The 24517-nt window shown below is 47.8% G+C and overlaps 2 protein-coding genes across 2 annotated transcripts in view; both read left to right on the forward strand.

Moving 5' to 3' along the window:
* Nucleotides 1–17127, forward strand: part of LOC122937902 (E3 ubiquitin/ISG15 ligase TRIM25-like) — a 97135-nt gene extending 80008 nt beyond the window's left edge. The window contains exons 2-3 of the transcript XR_006389944.1: nucleotides 8891–9059; nucleotides 16882–17127. The gene's annotated coding sequence lies outside the window, so the exon portion shown is untranslated. The remainder of the gene's footprint in view (nucleotides 1–8890; nucleotides 9060–16881) is intronic.
* A 2213-nt stretch (nucleotides 17128–19340) lies between these two features.
* Nucleotides 19341–20942, forward strand: LOC122939514 (E3 ubiquitin/ISG15 ligase TRIM25-like). Its single transcript, XM_044295581.1, has one exon. The coding sequence runs from the start codon at nucleotides 19341–19343 to the stop codon at nucleotides 20940–20942; it is 1602 nt and encodes a 533-aa protein (XP_044151516.1).
* Nucleotides 20943–24517: the final 3575 nt, after the last annotated feature.

The following is a 24517-nucleotide window of genomic DNA, read 5'->3' on the forward strand; positions in this document are numbered from 1 at the left end:
ACGAATCATCGATGCAAAAAATTTGCATCGAGGATTTTCTGGTGTCGATTTAATGGATTAATTCGAGTAATCGTTTTAGCCCTAGTCCTCACCACAAAAAAAGAAGTTCTATTTTTTTTTATTTGTGGTGCAAAGGCATGGACAGAAAACCCATAGTGCTTACATGGGGTTCTGTGCCTCCGTTCTGCACCATACCTCCCGATTTGCAGAGCATTTCAAGTGAATGGGTCTGCATCCGTGATCCAGTGAGCACACGGTCAGAGCCCGATTTTTGCGTGCTGCAATATGGGCCACGGCCGCAGTGGCGTCTCTAGCTTTCAAATTTTGGGGGGGCACACTGGAGGCCAGGACAAAAGTAGGGGGGCAGCTATAACAACGATACATTTACACAAGTACGCTTAGAAATGCTGCGATACTTTACCCAATACCTAAAACCGCAACAGGGAAGAAAAGTCCAGCTGTCTGTGGATGACACTTTTATAGAGAGGGGGATCTGTGGATGACACTGCTATGGGGGGGATCTGTGGATGACACTGCTATGGGGGGGATCTGTGGATGCCACATACCGTATATAGTATCTTATGCTATATGTGTCATCCACAGATCCACCCCATGACAGTGTCATCCCCATTTCCCCCTCCATAACAGTGTCATCCACAGATCTCCCTCCCCGCCTCTCACAGGAGTGTACATTTGACATTTCTAAACTGTAATCCATATCCTGCAGTAACTTTAACTTTAAAGCGGCCGCCAGGGGCGTAACTAGAAGTGACTGGACCCCACAGCAAATATTTGTAAGGCCCCCTCCAGCGCGCTTCGCACCTCCCTCCTCCTGTGTAAACCCCACTCCTTTGGCACAGTGTAGCGGTATACTGTACATTGTGGGGCACAGTGTAGGCTATATGTGTATAACAAACATATTTCATATGAAAACTTACAGTTACTTGGCCCTTGGGGATCTCGGACGCCACTTCCACACTTTGGCCGGGGGCTCGGCGGAGCTGATGTTGTGCTTTATCCTAATGAGAAAGATTTCATAATAAGGAGTTGGAGAAGGGGCAGAGGGATAGCAGAGCAGGGAGAGGCTGGTGCTGCTACTAGGGGGTCATACTATGGGGGAAGTAATAAAACCCACTATAATGCCCCCCCCCAGTAGTAATAATTATCCTTATAATGTGGCAAAAATACCCCCTTGTAATGCCTCCAGTTGAGCTAATGTCCCCATAGTGCCCCCATAATGTGCCAGTATAAAATACCCCTATATAGTGCCCCCAGTAAATTCCCCCATAGTGCTCCTCTCCCCCCTTCCTGCTAGTGCCCCTCATAATGTACCAGTATAAAATGCCCCATATATAGTGCCCCAGTAGATGCCCCTCAGTGTCCGGCCTCTGATAGGCTGCCGGCCTAGTGTCCCCCATAATGCCCCCCAATAATGTGCCAGTAAGTGTCCCCATAGATGCCCCCCCATCATGTGCCAGTAGTATCAAGTGCCTCTCTCTTCCCCCCCACATGCCCCAGTATCATAGTGCCACCCCCCCAATGTGCCAGTATCAAGTGCCTCTCTCTTCCCCCCCATGTGCCAGTATCAGGTGCCAACCCCCCCTCCCCCCCAGTTGCCAGTATCAGGTGCCCCCCCCATGTGCCAGTATCAGGTGCCAACCCTTCCTCCCCCCACTAGGTGCCAGTATCAAGTGCCTTCCTCCCCCCCATGTCTAATTATCATAGTGCCACCCCCCCACACACAAAAAGTGCCAGTATCAAGTGCCTCTCTCCTCCCCCCCATATGTCCCAGTTTCATAGTGCCATCCCCCCCCAATGTGCCAATAGCTAGTGCCTCTCTCCTTCCCACCCCCCATGTGCCAGTATCAAGTGCCTCTCTCTTCCCCCCCCATGTCCCAGTATCATAGTGCCATCTCCCCCCCCCAAAAAAAAGTTGCAGTATCAAGTGCCTCTCCCCCCATGTGCCAGTATCATAGTGCCAAACCCACCCATGTGCCAGTATCAGGTGCCAACCCCTCTCCCCCCCCCCTGTGCCAGTATCAGGTGCCATCCCCCCTCCCCCCTCCCCCCTCCCCCCATGTGCCAGTATCAAGTGCCTCCCGCTCCCCCCATGGCAGTAACAGTCGGGTATTAAAAAATAATAATAAACACCTCTACTCTCCTCCATGTCAGCGATGCGATGTATGTTCATATATGGAGTCAGTGCTTGTATTTCAGAAAATTTTCTGCTGGGATTTGAACCCACAACCTTCTGTATCAGAGGCACAGCACTTAACCACAAGCCCATAAAAGCTGCCTTGCTGCTGACTGAAGAAATATGAGACTTCTACTGTGCTGAGTGTGCTGGGACAGCTGTCATATAGAGATATAGCAGTGCTGGGTATGTTGGGGCAGCAGTCATGTGTATAGATGTACACTTAGCCAGCTATAACAGTAGAAGTCTCTGTTTTTTTTCAATCAGTTGCAATGCAGCCTTTATGGTTGAGTGGGTAAATGCTTTGCCACTGATACATTCAAGGTTGTGGGTTTGAATCCCAGACACGGAAGGAGACAGTAAGATTAGATCACATTAGCGAGGGGCCCTGATCTGCTGCTGCTGTGAAGGGGCCCTGAACAGTAAGACAAGAATTGATATCTAACTAACTTAAAAATAAACTGTCACACACGCTGCCGGGGCGCCAGGTCACAGTAGATTTGGAATGCCTCTGTAATCACTTTCACAGTAGGGCCCTCCTAACAAGTCACACACACACACACGTGCCTACTACCTGTGCTCTTCCAATTTATGGGTTCCCTTGTCCTCTCCTACCAGCATCACAGCAGTGATGCCCCCACACCAGCATCAAGCCTACTCTGGGACGTCACGAAACCTTGTTTCCTTGCTACTGCCAATGCTCTGAGAACTTGGTTGCACCACAGAGCAGAGCCTTGGTAAAAGGAAAATGTGCAGGAAGACTCAGGACAGAAGATGACGTGGACAGACACAAAAAGGGTATGGGAAAATACAGGAGGCCTGAGAGGCATCCACAGAAAGACAAGAAAATGGGAGGAGTACAGACCGACAGAGAAGGACAAGACACACAACAATCATGGAACAAGCTGAGACAGAGGTACCTGTTCTTCCCACATGCCCCAGTCCTCCAAACTCACAATCAATTGTTGGCAAAAAAAAACTTATCTGATTGGCCTCCCAGTATAGACTGAGCCTGAGGTCCACCAGCCTGGGTCAAAGTTGTACAAAGCTATAAGGGTGGCTGCACATGGTTTGTATAAAAAGCCTCCCTATAGTGAGGATGATACTGAGAGAATACTAAAAAAGGAGTACTGGCAAAGCAGGCGCATAGCTAGGGAGGCAGCCGAAACATGTGAGTCAAGGCCAAGGGGAAGGGGGGGGGGATCAAAAAGCCACAGTATCTTTTCCTAGGGCAGTGGTGGCGAACCTATGGCACGGGTGCCAGAGGCGGCACTCAAAGCCCTCTCTGTGGGCACCCGCACCCTGGAAAAAGTCTATGGTGTACCAATATGCCTTAGACTTCTGCTATTCATTAGAGCAGGGCGCACTATGAACAGCACAGGCAGCGCACTGAATGTATGCAGGCTATTATAGCTAAATGATAAAGTACATGGAAGATATACTATACTGGACTATAGTATTGCCGTGTTGGCACTCTGCGATAAATAAGTGGGTTTTGGGTTGCAGTTTGGGCACTCGGTCTTTAAAAGGTTCTCCATCACTGGCCTAGGGTGTCAGAAAGCCTAGATACCTTTCTGTGGCAAACCCTGGCTTTTAGGCACCCCTTGGCAGTGATGGCCAGTTCGCAGTGTTCGCCAGCAAACACATGCGGGCTGCCATCTTTAGTAAGATAGACTCACCCGCCCGGCGATGCACAGTTAAGTCCTTACCTGTGCTGGGAGCCTTTCTGAAATCAAACACAGTCACCGGGAGCAGGCAGTTCAGAGAACAGCCCGATGAAGGCCCCTGGCAGCTGTTCTCGGAACCGCCTGTTCCCTGTGACTGCGTTTGATTTCAGACCGGCACAGGTAAGGGCTTACCTGTGCATTGCCGGACAGGTGAGTCTACCTTACTAAAGATGGCAGCCCGCATGTGTTCGCTGGCGAACACTGTGAACTGGCCATCAGTGCCCCTTGGTTACCGTTGTGGGTGGTGTGATGGTCCTGCCTTCTGGTGTACAGAGTCTTTTGTTAGACAGGCTGGAAGACATGACGGTGTGTGCCGCTACCAAAAGGCAACTGTGCTATGGTCTGACCTCTAAGAGAAGGCAGAAGAGACATTTACAGACTGTTGGGGACCATTTAAGAGAGTGCGTGGACTAAGTCAGCAAAAGGTACCACACATTTATGGTTTTGGACTTTGGCGCCCGCCACACCTCTAAGACAGATTGGCCACCCGTTGAAGTTCTGCACCCTGCAGACTGGGCATTTCAGAAAGGTGTATTGAGAGTTACTTCACGCCTGTGGTCAACTGGTAAGATTGCATAGTGTATATAGAGAGACTTAGAGGGGATTATCACCTTCCCTGCCCATTTGGGAAAAGCCTGCTCTGTGAAATACCTGAGAACTGTGCCGGCTGCATGTGTATGTGCTACAACCTCCATCATCCACTCAGTAGAGAGAGACTGCCTCCACCATCCGCCAGCCCTCCTGCCTTGCTGCTTATCTAACACCAAGGGCACTCCAGCCACCACCAGGCAGGAGCCCCCAAAGGTCCAGGGTCTGTCCTGAGGAGAAGGCTAAGTTGTGCCCCTTCCATGCACGGCCTACGGAGCGCCATGGTGAGGGCTGACACTGTGAGTACAACTCCCACCATCATTGCCACAACCATCACTACACTACTCCCACCCGGGGCCCGATGCACATGCACCTGAACAGGGTTTCTGCAAAAGAGAATTTCCACTTATTTTCCGCAGAAAACACAAGGATTTGTCCCATTGTATGATAGCGGGGGTAATGAATCCTTGCAAAGATCTGCAGCAGTTCAATCCACAGAAATACGAGGGTCAGGCCCAAATTTCTTGTTTAGAAAATTTGTCAGATTTTATTCTTAAGTGTGAACATGGCCAAAGAGTCCCTGCAAAAAATATCCATATAGTAGTGACTATTATACACTGAGTTCTAGCATGCAGCCAGTACTGGTGTATAAAACAACCACAGTATGTCACCACGGAGCCGCAGGCAGCCACATTTATGTCCTATGAATTATTATATTATATATAAATTATAATGAAACTGCAGAACAGCACGGGAGGCAGTTATAGGGCAGATTTAGGTCTAGGTCAGGGGGTCGGAGGCCCCACACAGCAGAAAGGAGCTGCAGATTCTACATTCACAGAACTCAAGGGGGAAGTCGCAGTGTAGTAACCACCCGACCTGTGCAGATCTACAAACTACATCTCCCAGAATGCCTGCGAGCAGAAGAGGCGGCGCCGTACCCGGACTGACCAATCAGATACAATTTCCGACTTTGCGTTCCAAAAATTAAGTCAAATCTTGGAACGCAGCTCAGCCAGTGTTCTGCCCAAAATCCTTACTTCGGCAAAATACCTTACCCCTCGTGACTTCCGGGGATGTGCGCCTCAGTGCAAGCGCATGGGTAAAGTAAAATTACATGGCACGGACAACGCGCGTGCGCACTCAGTGGTAGGGAGATCTGACGGTCTTTTCTCCTTACCATCACACTGCGCACGTGCGGATTGTCAAATCTCCTTACCCTCACAATGCGCACGTGTGTACACAGCGCGCTTTAGATGCATTGCTGGCTTCGATCAGGATCAGGTCGGTCTCTCCCTGCTCTCAGCCATCTGGGGGTGTGGGTGCAGCATATTGGGGGGGGGGGGATTTAATCAGTATATTGGGGGGGATTTGATCAGTATATTGGGGGGGATTTAATCAGTGTATTGGGGGGGATTTAATCAGTATATTGGGGGGATTTGTGCAGTATATTGGGGGAGGATTTGAGCAGTATATTGGGGGTGGGGATTTGTGCAGTATATTGGGGGGATTTGTGCAGTATATTGGGGGGGATTGTGCAGCATATCGGGGGAGGGGTGCCCATTCCTTGCCCTCTTGAATTAGAGCGTTTAAATAATATATGACATTTTTTATTTATTTATTTTTATTTCATTTGCAGATTGGTTGTGTGTATAAGCAGTGTTTAGGCGACATAAATTGCATTCAGGAATCAGGATTAATCTCGTATAAAGTAGCATTGTCTTTAAATGTCGTTATCTTTATCTTTGTGCATTTATCTTTTTCTGGGACAGTGGTCCATAGATGACCCCCTGCAGTGCAGGGACATTTTCAGAAAACATTGTTATTAAATGATAGTCACCATAGTACATCAGACGGGGGAAACCATGAATCCAGTAACAGACTCCACTCTGTCTCCCTGATTGTATACAGAGGATATGCCTGCACCGCCGGGGGTGATCTTTCTGATGTTTTATGTTGGCTAGCATTTGATAATATTGTGTAACACAAACAGCCGTGTGTTACATATGTAACGTGTATATGTTGTGCTGTGTATAACATTTGCTGTACGCTGGCCCAGGAAAGAACTCTATGAGAGCAGGGACAGGCTACAGAAACCAGTACAACTACATTAGGCCTCATGCACACGACCATTGTTTGCATCCGTGGCCGTTGTGCCGTTTTCCGTTTTTTTTCGCTGACCCATTGACTTTCAATGGGTCCGTGGAAAAATCGGAAAATGCACCGTTTTGCAGCCGAGACCGTGATCCGTGTTTCCTGTCCGTCAAAAAAATATGACCTGTCCTATTTTTTTGACGGACAACGGTTCACGGACCCATTCAAGTCAATGGGTCCGTGAAAGAACACGGATGCACACAAGATTGGCATCCGTGTCCGTGATCCGTGGCCGTAGGTTACTTTCATACAGACGGATCCGAAGATCCGTCTGCATAAAAGCTTTTTCAGAGGTGAGTTTTCACTTCGTGAAAACTCAGATCCGACAGTATATTCTAACACAGAGGCGTTCCCATGGTGATGGGGACGCTTCAGGTTAGAATATACTGAAAAACTGTGTACATGACCCCCCCCCCCCCGTTTTTAACTCATTGGTGGCCAGTGCGGCCGCCCCCCCCCCTCCCTCCCCTGTAGTTAACTCATTGGTGTCCAGTGGGCCCCCCCTCCCTCCCCTGTAGTAAACTCATTGGTGTCCAGTGGGCCCCCCCTCCCTCCCCTGTAGTTAACTCATTGGTGTCCAGTGGGCCCCCCTCCCTCCCCTGTAGTTAACTCATTGGTGTCCAGTGGGCCCCCCCTCCCTCCGCTGTAGATAACTCGTTGGTGGCCAGTGGGCCCCCCTCCCTCCCCCTCCTAATTAAAATTGCCCCCCCTTTCATTGGTCGCAGTGGAGATTACCGATCGGAGTCCCAGTGTAATCGCTGGGGCTCCGATCGGTAACCATGGCAACCGGGACGCTACTGCAGTCCCGGTTGCCATGGTTGCTTAGCAATTTGTAGAAGCATTATACTAACCTGCGAGCTGCGATGTCTGTGACCGGCCGGGAGCTCCTCCTACTGGTAAGTTACAGGTCTGTGCGGCGCATTGCTTAATGATCTGTCACTTACCAGTAGGAGGAGCTCCCGGCCGGACACAGACAGCGCAGCTCGCAGGTTAGTATAATGCTTCTACAAATTGCTAAGCAACCATGGCAACCGGGACTGCAGTAGCGTCCCGGTTGCCATGGTTACCGATCGGAGCCCCAGCAATTACACTGGGACTCCGATCGGTAATCTCCACTGCCACCAATGATAGGGGGGGAGATTTTAATTAGGAGGGGGAGGGAGGGGAGAGGGTCAACTGGACACCAATGAGTTAACTACAGGGGAGGGAGGGGGGGCCCACTGGACACCAATGAGTTAACTACAGGGGAGGGAGGGGGGCCCACTGGACACCAATGAGTTAACTACAGGGGAGGGAAGGGGGCGGCCGCACTGGCCACCAATGAGTTAACTACAGGGGAGGGGGGGGCGGCCGCACTGGCCACCAATGAGTTAAAAACAGGGGGGGGGGTCTGCCCCCTGCTGCCTGCAGCACCTGCCAGGCAGCAGGGGGCAGTCATGTACACAGTTTTTCAGTATATTCTAACCTAAAGCGTCCCCATCACCATGGGAACGCCTCTGTGTTAGAATATACTGTCGGATCTGAGTTTCACGATGTAGCTCATATCCGACAGTATATTCTAACATAGAGGCGTTCCCATGGTGATGGGGACGCTTCAAGTTAAAATGTTCGGGTGTCCGCCTGGCCGTGCGGAGGCAAGCGGATCCGTCCAGACTTACAATGTAAGTCAATGGGGACGGATCTGTTTGAAGTTGACACAATATGGCTCAATTTTCAAACTGATCCGTCCCCCATTGACTTTCAATGTAAAGTCTGGACGGATCCGTCTGAGGCTACTTTCACACTTAGAAATGTTTTAACAATATAATGCAGACGGATCCGTTCTGAACGGAGCCACCGTCTGCATTATATGAACGCAGGGACTCCTGACTTTACATTGAAAGTCAATGGGGACGGATCCGTTTGCAATTGCACCATATTGTGTCAACGTCAAACAGATCCGTCCCCATTGACTTGCATTGTAATTCAGGACGGATCCGTTTGGCTCCGCACGGCCAGGCGGACACCAAAACGACTTTTTTTTCATGTCCGTGGATCCTCCAAAAATCAAGGAAGACCCACGGACGAAAAAACGGTCACGGATCACGGACCTACGGACCCCGTTTTTGTTGACCGTGAAAAAAAACTGTCGTGTGCATGAGGCCTTAAGCTGAGAGCTATACATTCCACATTGTTTGTGAGACCGTTGTAAATGTGTTTATCTTTCTTTTTATTTTGTTCCTTATAGAGCTCTCACTAAATTGGTGAATGACAAGCAAAATAACTGGGACTTGTGTTGAGATGTAACATTATTTTCCACAAGTTCGAAGGTCCAAACAACAACCACATTTTCACCCTTTCTCTTGATGTACGGCAGGGAGGCAGTTTTCCGCGCCGAGGTTCCTGTTGAACTGCCGGTGAGTTGTTACTGTTTTTTTCTGTGTCCGCTCAATATTTGAGTATAGTATATGTAATAATTGTTTAAATACAGATCTCGCCTCGTTCTGCTTGCGTTATTCAACATAAAGTGGCACATAAAATTGTCATAACATTGAACCAGAAATAAGTTTGTTAGTTAAAGAGAAGAGAAGAGATTACCTTCTTCTACAGAAAACTTCCACTTAGGCCTCGTTCACATCACCGTTTCTCCTTTCCGTTCTCCGGCTCCGTTGAGGAGCAGAAGAACGGAAAGGACGGATTCTGCAGATAACTGAGACCTAACTGAGCGTAACGGAGCCTAAAGACCCCATAGACTATAATGGGGTCCGTTCGGTGTTCGCTCAGATTTTCGTCTCATATTCTGAGCAGACACCGAACGGACCCCATTATAGTCTATGGGGTCTTTAGGCTCCGTTACGCTCAGTTAGGTCTCAGTTATCTGCAGAATCTGTCCTTTCCGTTCTTCTGCTCCTCAACGGAGCCGGAGAACGGAAAGGAGAAACGGTGAAGTGAACGAGGCCTTAGCTGATTCATAACACATGCTGCAGACATGACGTAACCTTCATCTTCTAGTGATTATGAAGCGTGGACCACCCAGAGAGAGAGATCATTATATTATATAGAGACTGCCTTCCTGATGCCATACAGCTTTTCTTTACAGGTGAATGAACTTTCTCCATGTTGGATACCACACTGGCTTCTCTTAGCCAGTTTCAAATTTTAACTGTAATTTCTCATTATACGTATAAAGTCTAAACTGCATATTAATTTTAAAGAAATAAAGTATATTGCACACACCTTGACATGCTATTTTTGTTACTTTTGTATAAATAATAACCGCATTTGCTGCATCCCATTTTATGACATCGCTGCAATTCTATAGCGTGGGAGGATGAAACGACAACATGAGATGGTGGATTTTAGAGTAGAAAACACAAAGAAAACACAGATTAAAGGACCTTTTTGGCGTTATAATTTTTTGGGACACTTTATAAATTGAGAATGGGGGTTATGACTCTTTGTTTTAAAGGAAAACTAGTGCTGGGAATATCAAACCGTATTGCTAACACTATAGTTCCATCTGCTCCATTTTTGTCAGTTACCAGATTGCTGGTAAGGCCTCGCCAACATCTGCACCCTCCAGCGCACGCATTTGGGCTTCCGCATCGGAAAGCATTAACTCAGTGCTTTTCTATAGGGTTTTTAAAGACACTGGTTGTGCTCAACGTGAGGATGTCCCGTGTCATTTTATGTAGTTAGCCTCCGTGGCCGTTTGCTACACAGCCAATAGAGTATGAATTAACCTTGAAAGGTACTTAATAATTAGCATTGCAGGGTTCAGGGGACATGGGCACTACACCCAAACAGTGTCCCTGTAAAGAGAAACTTCTTACTGTACTTATTGTTATCTTTTCGAAGTCACCACAGTTGTAAGCAAAACTCTGCATAGGCCCAGTGACAGGAGGACCGATGTGCACCATAAATGATCATAGGATGTCCTAACGTCATGGATTGTTTGGTAAAGTGCCAGTTTGAGGTTGCTCTCCAGTGTCCCACAATAATTAACAGGTTAACGTTATGTACAGATAAACATTTCACCGCACAGACAAATTATTGTGGATTTCTAAATTGTTAATAGTTTTAATGTTTTTAAAAGTTGCAGTAAAAGAATAATACTTGACAAACTATATTTAATTTCAAATTTAACATAAAAGTGAAAAAGCCTATACATTAGATACATAATAATTGCACACGTGGCCTATTATCAGATATTGTTAGCCGCTCTTTACTCTTAAGAGGCTTCATATCCTCCTAGGGCTTGGATGAGGCTGTGATGATCTTCCTTCACAGAACAGCCCTTCGGTCTCCAATAGTCTCTTATGCAGGGACTCCTCAAGGCGGTTTGCTCCTTCCCTCTGGAGCTGTTCAAAAATAAAATAGTTCAAACTCACCAAATCTTTAGCAGAAAGCATATTACAATCTATATCTGTTATATTATTAAACACTACAATTTCCATGTTGAGGATAGGAGGCGTAGAATAGAAAGAACGAGAGCTCTTTCCATTTTGACTTGAAGCATCTATATCACCCCCATATGTTAAGACAAAATAGGGTCAACTTCATCTTAAGTATTTTTGCTTAACAAAAGGCAGAGGTACCTAGGGTCCCCTTGGGCATGCTTGTGAGTAGAGCGATTCCGTTGGCTCCAGGAGATGAAGAGGACCTTGTGAAAGAAGATGGCAGTGCATACAAAGGACAGTTTAATCCAACTAAAACCTACCTTCACATGCCCTCCATGGAATACAAGTGTAACAGTGACCAGCTGGAGTCTTTGCATAATACGTAAAAACCACAGAAGGTGACAGAGCCGTTTTTTATTATAATTTGCATTTATATCGTGTAAAGTTATGCCGCAGCGCTTTACAATATTATTAATGGTGAAATTAAACAATATATGTGACCATTATAACATTTTATAGGAACAATATGTTGATGAGGAACCTACTGAAACAAGTTTCCGATTCAGTTTTCACATATTTCTGGAGACTAAATTGGTCTTCAGTGCAGTGGGGGAGGCAGGAGCGCTCCTGAATCCACAGCCACGACAGAGGGCTGTAGTGCAGAACTACTACTGGGTATGGATCTTGGAGTGTTCTTTGCGTGCACATACGAAAGTAATCACACTACAGTCCAAACACCACCTGATTTAAGTGACTTGGACTATATAACCCTAGATTTTATTCCAGGACACGGAGGCTCCTATTGCTGTCTCTCTCTTTACTGTGTTTCCATAGCAGCAAAGAAAAAAAAACACCTTAAACATGCAGTAACTATGGCAACAAGCACCACCCTGTCCCTCCCAGTGTCCATATAACCCCTAGTCACACTGGAGCAGTCCTCTTTCTTTGCTGCTCCAGTTAAGTATACACTTCCGTAGCAGTTGTCTTATGCCCTGAGGTGTTCCCATTTGGGCACTCCTTAGGGCATTTTATCTAATTTTATCTCATTTTATCTCATTTTATCTCATTATTGTAATATTGTGATATCTACTGTTTATCAACCTGAAGGTTTTCCTTACTAGTGTACGTTTTTTCGTTTACATATAGATTTCTATATATATATTCTTTTTCCTTTCGGTTGCCTCTCCTCTCCCCGCCGTTTGCGGCGTTTCTCTGCTTCGGCTGGGGAGGAATAGGCTCACCGTTTCTTCCTTTCTATCATAGCGGGGTAGTACCCTCTTACCCCTCGTTGTCCCCAGGCCTGCGCTGCTCGTCCGCGCTTTTGGGAGGAGGCGGCGCCATTTCGCGCGCTTCTTCTCCTTCTTCTTTGTTCTCCTCCTCTCTTCTCGCGAGATCTCGGGTGCTAACTGCGGCCAAGGTCTCGCGGGATTTCGTGCGGCGCGCTGTTCAGGAGCGGTTCTTCTGCCTCAGTTGGTCCAGGGGCCACGTTTCTCCCTCACCCAGGAGATCTAGTGTCCCTACCAGGGAACCTCCTATAGTGGATGCCCAGAGCTTGGCCATTCAGCGCTCATTATCAAGCGCTATCATGTCTGCCATGGGGTCCATGTCCACAGCAATTTCACAATCTGTGACCCAAGCCCTAGCCATTCAGCCCCCTCATGCCTCCAGAACAACAGAGAACGATGGCATTGTTCCATCCACTGACGACGCGCTAAGGTCGCGTAAAAGAGCCTGTCCGCGCCAGGCAGAACGTGCGCGAGGTTGGAAGTCGGCGCGGTCACAGCCCGAACATGTTTCTGACTCTGATAGAGAGTCTGATGAAGAGGCACGGCACTACTCCCTGCATGGCTCAGAGGAGGATTTGACTGGGGTCGTAGTTGACCCTATTGATGTAGATTTGCCGCCACCCCCTGCTGCGGCATACCCGGATGCCCCGTCTGGGTCTGCGGATCCTCTTGTGGATCCTTTGGGGGATCTTATGTTTGACCCCAATGCTTTACACCACCCGTGGTCTTCTGAGTGGCTTCCTGCCACGCATGTAGCCCAATACATTGAGTCAATGACCCGTAAACCCCTCACCAAGGAGGCACGTACCAAACTGCGGGCTGAATGCCCTAGGCCCCATAAAGTTTGTGAGACGCCGGTGGTGGACCCAAAGATGGTCCAGTTCTTGACTAAAACAGGGTTTAATCCCCGCAAAGGCCTGGATTCTGCCCTTAGGGCATGCCAGGATAAAGTTTTGGACATCATGGGGCCACTGGCCAAGATTCTGGACATGGCCGAGGCGGCCAGGGCGGCTGGTAATCAGGTCGACCCTGAAGAATTAACTGGATGGGCTCAGAGAGCGGTTTGCCTTACGGGCAACGCTAACACATCGTTGGCTATAGAACGGCGCAAAGCGCTTCTTATGAAAATTGAGCCGAAACTGGCTAATTTGGCTATTTCTGAGGCGGGCAAGGATGCCCAAGGGCTCCTCTTTGGAGAGCCTTTTATTAAAGAGCTCGGTAAATATGTTGGGGCTTTTACTGCCCTTGATAAGGCGCAAACGTCTATGCGTAAGGTTTTCCCAAACCGTTTTTCTGCCAGGGCCGGCAGTTTCAGGGGCCGTCTGCCCGGCCGTTCCTCCTCCTATGCCCATGGTTCGGGCAGAGGCTCCTTTGTCCACAGACCCTCGTTGCAGGACCAGCAACATCAACCCTCCTTTTTTCCCACCCGGGGCGGCTACAACCGCGGCAGAGGATTCCGTGGACACACTGGCTCCAGGAAACCATACGGTGAGTCATCTATTCAAGGTTCCTCCTATGTCCAATTGTCCGGTGGGGGGAAGACTCCAGTTCTTTTCCCATGCGTGGAGAAAAGTATCTTCCGACCCGTGGATTCTGTCTACGGTCAGGGGATTCGTGATCGAATTAGTGTCAAACCCTGTGGGTATTTCTCCCCCTTGTACCCGCGTGCCGTCCGGGTCCGCTCGCGCACTCATGGAATCGGAGCTCTCGGCCCTTTGGGGCAAAGGGGCAATAGAGTTGGCTCCCGGGGACTCCTTGGGGGTCTTGAGCAGCATCTTTCTGGTGCAGAAAAAAGGGGGTCAGCTGCGCCCCGTCATCAATCTGAAGGCACTGAACAGTTTCGTCAGGTACCGCCATTTCAAAATGGAAGGGATTCATCTCTTGAGGGACATGCTCCTTCCAGGAGATTGGATGGCGAAATTAGATTTGAAAGACGCGTCAAGGGATTTGTTACGTTTTGCCTGGAGAGGTCAAGTGTGGCGCTTTACGTGCCTTCCCTTTGGCCTCTCGTCCGCCCCTTGGTGTTTCACCAAGCTACTGTGCCCTGTGGTAGCCTGGTTGCGCAGTCGGGGAGTGCGTCTGATAGTATACCTGGACGACATTTTGTTCATGGCGTCCAGTCCGGTTTCCCTTCTGTCGCACCTGCGGTTGGCCACCTCCCTCATCTCCGGTCTGGGGTTCATCATCAATCAGGAGAAATCTTGTTTGATTCCGTCCACCACTATGGAATTTTTGGGTTTCCAGATCGATTCGGTCTCACAATCTCTCAGTCTGCCGCAGTCAAAGGTTCTGAGTATTCGGAAGGAGTTGAGGCACGCTCTGTCGTTACCTCAGCTATCCCTAAGACATCTGGCCCGGATAATAGGGCTTCTGGCTTCCTCCATCCAGGCAATTTTTCCGGCGCCCCTCCATTACAGGGCGCTTCAGCGCCTCAAGATTGCTCACCTTCGGGAGGGTGCATCTTATGCCGATACAATCGTGCTGGATACAGAGACCAGGCACGAGCTGAGCTGGTGGATCCACAACCTCTCAATGTGGAACGGCAGAGCCATTTTTGGGCCTCAGCCGGACCTTATCATCGAGTCGGACGCCAGTCTCCATGGGTGGGGCGCACATTGCAATGGCGTCTCCACCGGGGGTCCTTGGTCCCGGAGCGAATCCCGGCTCCACATCAATTCCCTGGAGCTGCTGGCGGGATCTTTGGCGATCCGCAGCTTTGTCAACAACACGGTCAAGGTTTGTGTCAGACTCCGCATGGACAACGTGTCGGCGGTCCGGTACATCAACTTTATGGGTGGAACGCGCTCGTCAGTGCTCACTCATTTGGCCATGGATTTTTGGGACCAATGTTTCTCCAGGGGGATCATGGTGGTCGCGGAATACCTTCCGGGTCTCCACAATGTGAGAGCAGACTGGAGTTCGCGGTATCTTTCGGATGCCAGCGACTGGAAATTGGATTCCGGGGTTTTCGATGCCGTGTCATCTCGATGGGGTCCATTTTCCATCGACCTGTTTGCATCGCGCCTCAACGCTCAGCTACCCAGATTTTTCAGCTGGCGTCCGGATCCGGAGGCGGAAGCGGTGGACGCTTTCCTCCAAGAGTGGTCGACCCCAGTCCTGTACGCATTCCCTCCATTTGCTCTAATCCCGAGGGTTCTTCTCCAGATCCGCCGCCAGTCAGCGGAATTGGTTCTCATTTTGCCCCTTTGGAAGTCGCAGTCGTGGTTTCCCCACCTTCTGGATCTTCTCATCGCCGAGCCAGTCTTGCTCCCCGTTTTTCCCCACCTGCTCAGGGATCCGGCGGGTCGGTTTCATCCTCTACTCATCGACGGAACTTTACACCTCCTCGCGTGCAGAGTCTCAGGGGTCCCTGGGAGGTCTCAGGAGTTTCGGAAACGGCTCGTTTCTTGCTGGCAAGCGCTTGGGCACCCGGAACCAGACGAGCTTATCGCTCAGCTTGGGATTCCTGGCCTCGTTGGTGCCTCTCAGGGAACCTGGATCCCACTGAAGCTCCTGTAACGGCTATTTTATCATTCTTGTCTGCCTTGTTTAATGAGGGTAAGGCGTATCGGACTATTAATCTTTATAGGTCTGCCATCTCGTCTAGGCACTCGGGGTTTGAAGGTCGTCCGGCGGGCCAGCATCCCCTGGTCTGTAGATTGTTGCGGGGTTCTTGCCTGTCTCGTCCTCCGAGACCGCGTTTTTCCGCTACTTGGGATGTTTCCATCGTTTTGTCCTTCCTCCAGGATTGGCCCTCTAATGACGTCCTGTCGTTGAGGCAACTCTCGGCTAAGTTGGTCACCCTCTTGTGCTTGATCTCCTGCAAGAGGGTTTCTGACGTCCGGGCGTTGGATCATGATGCACGATCCTTCTCGCCTGTGGGTGTGACGTTTAATATCTCCCGGCGTACGAAGACAAACATTCGCTCGGTGTCCTATCTGTATTTTCCGGAGTCTCCGCAACTTTGTCCTGGCATTTGTCTGCAGGAATACAAACGTCGTACCTGTATGTTGCGTGTTCCTGAGTTTCCTCATCTCTTTATTTCCTTTCGTAGACCTTTTCACCCGGTGACCAGCGTTACCCTTTCGCGTTGGGTCAAATGGGTTTTATCCCTGGCGGGTATTCATACCTCCATTTTTATGGCTCATTCGGTTCGCAGTGCCTCTGCCACCTCTATGACGGTTTCTGGTGCCCGTTTAGAGGATGTTATGAGGTTGGCGGATTGGTCTAGAGCGTCTACCTTTCGTGAATTTTACTTCAGGCCACCATCTCATGCTTTCTCGTCTGTGGTGGCCCAGCTTTAAACTTGCAATAGGAGCCTCCGTGTCCTGGAATAAAATTTCATGATTTTACTATTCCATGACATAAAGTCATGATTTTATAAAGGACACGGAGGCGAGTATTGCCCACCCGTTTTTTCCCTCCCTAGAATATCGATTGTTTTATCTGTCATTTTGATAGCTTGATTTATTTCATTCGTATGAATCAGTTGATATGTGTCTTCCTGTGTCTGAATTGTATACTACCGTATGTATTTGCTTGGTTTTTCCTAGGTTGATGTTCAAGCCAAGATGTCCGGAATGTTCGCAGTTTCGTTGATCGAGGTTCCAGTCAGGATGTCCGGAATGTACACAGTCTCGTGGACAAGTCGGATCCGGACCTCCGTTCCAGTTGTCGGTTTCTAGTTCGGGAGACCTGAAGTCTGTTCGTCATTCATGTTTGGGCGTCCATCAGTTTGCAGTTTGTGGACCACCAAAGAAAGAGGACTGCTCCAGTGTGACTAGGGGTTATATGGACACAGGGTGGTGCTTGTTGCCATAGTTACTGCATGTTTAAGGTGTTTTTTTTTCTTTGCTGCTATGGAAACACAGTAAAGAGAGAGACAGCAATACTCGCCTCCGTGTCCTTTATAAAATCATGACTTTACGTCATGGAAAAGTAAAATCATGAAATTTCACCTTTGATGGATCCCAATAAGTATCAGCGGTGTTTAGGTGAAACAGTCACAGTATCAGCGGTGTTTAGGTGATACGGGCGCTTCATTCTCCACAGTCACAGGATTCGTGGTAACCACATAAGTATTAGTCACTCACATGGGTCGCATTGGCACATGGATATACATGTGAGCAGTAACGCCATGTCAAGGCTTCAACCCTTGTTACTGACCATTCATAGACATTTGGTACTCCAGATGTTTTGGACTACACCTCCCATGATGCTTTTCCAGCATTAGGAGAAATGTATTTCCCAGCAGCTGGAGTGCCAAAGGTTACCAACCTCTGAACTAGACGGTGATCATGATCACGGTACACAATGTTGAAGTCTCTGTGCAAACTGGAAAAGCTTTTCACATGGCAGATGACACTTTAAATGCAATACTCCACACTGGACATGAGCATCAAAGATGGCGCCTCTTCATCCGCCTCGTGTTCCATAGGAGAACATGCTGGTCCTAGTTGTCTCACACACAAAAAATATATATATGGTTAGAGTTAATGGCATGACAGACACAGTGCATGTAGATTTGTGTGCAACATACTATACAGCAGACAGACACAAGGATTATGGGAGCCACACAGTATTAAATAAAATAATTGGTAGTGCTATACATACACAATGCACAGACAGAGATTACAGAATTCAGGGACGGATTGGGTTGCAGATGTGGGGCAGTCCCTCTGGCTGGGGTGCAGTGACCGATAGATTGGGGTGCAGTCTCTCATCCATCCCTAGTGAGTGACTCGATGGCTGGGCTTTTGTTGTAAAAAATATGGCATGGCTTTGAGATATTGGAAATAAATATTTTGTTCTCAAACTAGGGTTGCACATAGGCCTCATATACTGTGCGGCCCCTCCATGCAATACACTGTCCCACCAATGTACTGCCGAGACCCCCCCCAATATGCTGCTCAAATCCCCCCCAATATACTGCACAAATCCCCCCTAATATACTGCACAAATCCCCCTGAATATACTAATCAAATCCCCCCAATATACTGATCAAATCCCCCCAATATACTGATCAAATCCCCCCAATATACTGATCAAATCCCCCCAATATACTGCACCCACCCCCTGGATGGCTGATAGTGCTGGGAGCAGGGAGAGACCGACCTGATCCTGATCGGACCCAGCCAGCAATGCATCTGAAGCGCGCTGTGTACGTACGTGCGCATTGTGAGGGTAAGGAGATTTCACAATCCGCGCATGCGCAGTGTGAGGGTAAGGAGAAAAGACTGTCAGATCTCCCTACCACTGAGGGCACACACGCGGTGTCCGTGAGTCAGCGCTCCCTGTAATTCCCGTGCCGTGGTAGTGCGCTTGCGCTGCGGTGCGCACCCCCGGAAGTTGAGGCGCACACCCCCGAAAGTTGAGGCGCACACTCCCGGAAGTCACGAGGGGTAAGGTATTTTCACGAAGTAAGGATTTTTCTTAGAACACCGGCCTTCACTCAAACTGCCTAAGCCCGGCCAGCCTTAGGAGCAGGAAACCGGGAAGTGAACAGCAGAGCTGGCTGCAGGGGAGGATGAATTAGCAAGATGGGAAAAGCCCTTTAACCCCATTTTTTTTTAAATCAATTAAAGCCAGCTGTTTAGCTAAAACCAATTTTGTTTACGTCAGTAAAAAGGCGTATTAGTGGTCACTAATCAGGCTGACATGGCAGGCGGAGGCCATCATTAGGCTTTGGGCTACCAGACCATTCAATCAGTTCCTCGCAATCACATTATTTGTTATGAAGTCAACTATGTTATCTACATTTGTGTTTTGCTTTCTTTTACTTCCCTGTACTGCTGATGGCTTCATGCTATACTATCAACAGGTGGAGTCACTACATCTACTACATGAGGAATCCTACATCAGATCCCAGTAATCATTGTCTTGCTCCTTATGAATCAGGACTAAACCCAGTCCCTGAGCTGCAGGGGTTAATAGTTTGTTCTCAGAAGTTCTCCGCCCTTTGTAGGAAGTGAAGAAACCTTTTCACTTTCGATTCCTGCTCTTCCTCACTACAATGGCGTCTGCTGAGCTTAGGGACGAGCTGAACTGCTCCATCTGCCTGAGCCTTTATACGGATCCCGTATCCCTGAGATGTGGACACAACTTCTGCCGCTGGTGTATTGTAAGTGTGCTGGATGCACAGGAGACAGGCGGAGTGTATTCCTGTCCTGACTGCAGAGCGGAATATCCAGAGCGTCCGGCCCTGGAGAAGAAAATGAAGCTAAGTAATATAGTGGAGCGTTTCTTATCTACTCAGCCTGATATGGAGAAGACCAGAACCTTCTGTAGTTACTGCACAAAGTCTCCTGTACCAGCTGTGAAGTCATGTCTGCAGTGTGAGAACTCTCTATGTGATGACCACCTGACCGTCCACAACCAGACGATGGACCATGTATTATCAGAACCCACCAGCTCCTTTGGCAACAAAAAATGTTCCATCCACAAGAAGGTTCTGGAGTATTACTGCCCGCAGGACGCGGCTTGTCTATGTGTGTCTTGCTGCCTGGTTGGCAAGCACAGGGGACACCAGGTGAAACTTCTAGATGAGACTTCAGAGAAGAAGTTATTTATAAACATTAAGGAGCAACTGGAAATTGCAGAAAAGAAGGTTCTGAGCGAGATCTCCAGGCAGAAGATTAAGATGGTGTCCAAAATAGATGATCTGATCAAGAAGATGGAAATAAAAAAGGACGAGCTGTCCAGGAAGATGCATCATGTGGAGGAGATGTGTCGCATCACTGACCCAATAAGACTCTTACAAGAAAGTGACATTACAGTATGTAGTCCTGGAGATGATAAGGACACAAGGGGTGATGGTGGACAGACTAATTCTGAGGCGGTGGGACTGGTCCCAGAACAAGCTGAAGTTCATGTGTTTGATAAACTGCAGGATAATGAGACTGACCCAAAAACCGTCCTCCAAGAATCATACCAAAGCGCATCCGTTAGTGACAAAAGCATGGTGACAGAAGAAGAAGCTGCAGTCAGTGACGATGAGATGGCTGATGATCTGGAAGATGTTTTGATCTCATCAATTTTACACCGATCTATAAAGGATGTTGTCACCTATGTAACATCAGAGCTTGAGTTCCATGTTCCTGACATACTGCTGGATGTGGACACGGCTCATACAATTATGGGGTTATCAGAAGATCTGAGAACAGCAACATATTTAGAAGAAAACCAGGGCCGACCAGAACTGCCAGAAAGGTTTCAAACATACTGCCAGGTATTAAGCCGAAGTAGCTTCTCCTCAGGACGACATTACTGGGCAGTAGAGTGGAACCAGGCAGGGAAATGGGGCATTGGAATGTGTTATCCCAGTATAGAAAGGAATGATCATCAGTCTAGTATGGCCTATAACGATAAATCTTGGTGTTTGATTCTGTCTAATAAAAGATGTTCAGCATTTCACAACTCAGTCAACCTAGGCTCTGATGTAAATCTAACTTGTCCAACACTTGGAGTCTTCTTAGACTATGAGGCCGGGCGTCTGTCCTTCTACGAGCTGTGTGACCCCATCAGACACTTGCACACCTTCCGCACTTCCTTCACTGAACCCTTACATGTTATCCTCTATGTTTTTAAAGGAGCCTCTGTTAAAATAAGAAGCTGAGTCCCACGCCGCCCACATTATAATCACCATTATGGATATGTAGAAAGCTTGCCTTCAATAGGACCCTATGAGAACGTGAAGCATATGGCAGCTGCCTGTCACGGAATGTGTACAGGAAACAAGACAACACAAAATGAATATACGACTCACTGGATCCAAAACTAAGGAACAAAAAGGGAGACCCCTGCATAAGACCTGGCACTCTCCCTTACTGCTCAGCCTATGCGAAAATCCCAATGGTAGATGATCGCATATCCTCCTACCTCGACTGTATAACACCCGAACACCCTACAATAGTGAAGGGACACGACCACCGGCTCCCTACACTAGATACGGAGGGAGTCAGGGTCACCTGGGATCCAGCAAACAGAAAAACACAAATGAATGCACAACACTTATCTTGTAGAAGACTGAGAAGTAGGATCAGCATGCACACACACTCCAGGAAGTAATATAAACCGCACACTGATGCATTATGGGGAGGAATTTAAAGGGATGCAATCAGTACAACTACATGACAGCTGAGAGAGGCTAACGAGATGAGGAACTGAAAGCAAAACAAAGGAAGCTCAAGGAGGAGGTTCTGAAAGGCATCTGTCAGAGCTTCTCAGATGTCTGGTGGTGACACTGCCATTTTTCCTGTTATATATTTTTTTCCCTTCTTTGGAGATTGGGGGGGGGGGGGGATTTATCATGAGGTGAATATTTGAAGTCAGTTTTGCTTGAGTCACTTTATCAAATGTCACATGTTGTTTTATAAATTTGTCTTGTCCTTAAACCTAGCATTTTTGTCTAGAAAAGCTTCTCCACTTTTCCTACTTCACTCTTCTCCTAGATTGAGATTGCGACTTAAAAAAAAAAAGTCTTAATGATAAATCTGGAGTGAAAGTCATTAACATAACTAACCACACCCACTTTTCCACCCACATTACGAAACTGGAGAGAGTGGTAGAAATCATGATAAATCAGGGCCAAGATCCAATAGCATCAATGCTTGATCCGAATGGAAATTTTAAAGGGGTTTTCTGGGGAGAATTTGTTAACGGGCCAGAAACTGTTAACCCCTTTAGTGACATTTTGGCGGGTTTTAAATATGGCGCCCACTCAACTTCTGGTGACAGCCTATAAGACGCACCCTTGTTTACAAATAAACGAAGAAAGGGTTACTTTGTATCAATTAATCTAATTATTTCATTAACAAAAGCTCAGACTTCATCTAGTACTTTTCCTTCATCTACAACTACCAGACAAACAATCTTATCAACCTCATCACAACTATCAGATTAAAACATAGCCCCTTCTTATTAACCCTTTCAATACCAACTTCCTTAATAACTGAACCAGGTGATAAAAAGCAAACCGGTTTAAACAACTTCTAATATCAAACCCATAACCTTATTATTTCCCCAATCCTAAGGACGCCTTCGCACGATGTGGCTTTTGTTGCAGGATTTTCTATGGCTGAAAATCGATTCCATTCATTTGACTGGGGCGGCAAGCAGTGAAGTGACTTTCAGTTGCAGTAATTTCAGCGTGTGAAGACACCTAAGTCTTCCATTACTCAAAGACTAAGGGGGTCATTTACTAAGCTGAAATACGCCTAAATTAGGCATATTTCAGGGGCAGATGGCAGCGCAGTGTAGATGGCCCCGCTCACGCCAGTTCTAAAATTGTGGGCGGGGAAGGGGACAGGACGGCAGGCCCGGCTCATTCACCATTTTCTACGCCTGTTTTAGGCATAGAAAAAGGTCTACATGTAAGACAGCTCAGAAGCCGTCCTACATTTAGAACTGGCGCTGGATGCCCCGAAGTCACGGGGAGGCCGGCGCCTCTTCATAACTTCGGTGGAACCACTGCCGACTATGGGACTTTATTAAGACTGGCGTCTAAAACACTGATCTTAATAAATGTGCCCCTAACTTGCCATACCGGACTCATTTCTTCCAAACACACAGAAGAAAGATTTCCCACGGCGCAAGGAACCGACCACGAATCAGAAGGTTATGAGTAGAAGTTTTTTATTTGCAGCGATACAACGCGTTTCAGGGAAACACTCCCCTTCATCAGGTAAAAAATGCTGCACCTGATGAAGGGGACTGTTTCCCCGAAACGCGTTGTATCGCTGCAAATAAAAGACTTCTACTCAGAACCTTATGATTCGTGGTCGGTTCCTTGCGCCATAAGAAAATCTTTGTGCACTGGAAACTCGCATCTTCTTGGGGATTTCAGGCATCTCCGTTAAGAAGACCTCCTATCCATGGCTGCAGACTGACCACCAACCGAGTTCCAGGAAGATATCCTGACAAGCTTTTCATAGAGTTGTGCCTATCAATAGCACAACAGTCCAAGGTGAGCCTTATACTAGAACCAATACTTAAGGCTACTTTCACACTAGCGTTTTTCTTTTCCGGCGCTGAGTTCCGTCCTAGGGGCTCAAATCCGGAAAAGAACTGATCAGTTTTATCCTAATGCATTCTGAATGGAGAGTCCGTCCCTGAGGATGCATCAGGATGTCTTCTGTTCAGTCTTTTTGACTGATCAGGCTTTTCAGAAAAACGTAGCATGAAGTATTTTTACCTCCGGCCAAAAATCCTGAACACTTTGACTGAACGCCTGATCAGGCTTTTTTCCCATTGACTTGCATTAACGCCGGATCCGGCGCCGTGTGTTCAGTCAAAACGGATCCGGCTTTTGCATGTTAAACCCGAAAAATAGGAAAAAAAAGTTAAAGTCCATAAATGGCGGATCCGTTTTTTCCCAATGCATTTTTCCATTGTGATCGAAAGCCTGATCAGGATTCAAATGTAATCAGTTTTCACACGTTTTTCCGGATCCGGCGGGCAGTTCCGGTGTCGGAATTGAACGCCGGTATTACCCTATGGTGCGCCTTTTTGCCTAAACAGCACAAGTTAGGGTACTTTCACACTTGCGTTGTTTGATTCCGGCAGGCAGTTCTGTTGCCTTAACTGCCTGCCTGATCAGGCAAACTGTATGCAAACGGATGTCATTTTTTCTGACTGATCAGGCATTTTTCAGACTGATCAGGATCCTGATCAGTCTGAAAAATGCCTGATCAGTCAGAAAAATGCATTGCAATACCGGATCTGTTTTTCCGGTGTCATCAGGCAAAACGGATCCGGCATTCCGGTATTTTAAATGCCGGATCCGGCACTAATACATTCCTATGGAAAAAAAATGCCGGATGCCGGCATTCAGGAAAGTCTTCAGTTTTTTCGCCGGAGATAAAACCGTAGCATGCTACGGTTTTCTCTTTTGCCTGATCAGTCAAAATGACTGAACTGAAGACATCCTGATGCATCCTGAACGGATTGCTCTCCATTCAGAATGCATGGGGATAAAACTGATCAGTTCTTTTCCGGTATAGAGCCCCTGTGACAGAACTCTATGCCGGAAAAGAAAAACGCTAATGTGAAAGTAGCCTAAAGCCTGTGTACCTGAAACACACAGAAGAGACAATCAATAATTTTCCATTAGTGAGGTATGCAGGCCGACTCTCCATCTCTAAAAACACCAGAAACAGCATATTCACCAATGGTAATGCCGCACACATTGCA

This window comes from Bufo gargarizans, chromosome 5 (genome assembly GCF_014858855.1).
Source record: "Bufo gargarizans isolate SCDJY-AF-19 chromosome 5, ASM1485885v1, whole genome shotgun sequence".
Lineage (NCBI taxonomy): Eukaryota > Metazoa > Chordata > Amphibia > Anura > Bufonidae > Bufo > Bufo gargarizans.

Bases quoted from the DNA above. Each gene is read 5' to 3' on its own strand.
- LOC122939514 (XM_044295581.1), top strand. From the start codon at position 19,341: ATGGCGTCTGCTGAGCTTAGGGACGAGCTGAACTGCTCCATCTGCCTG.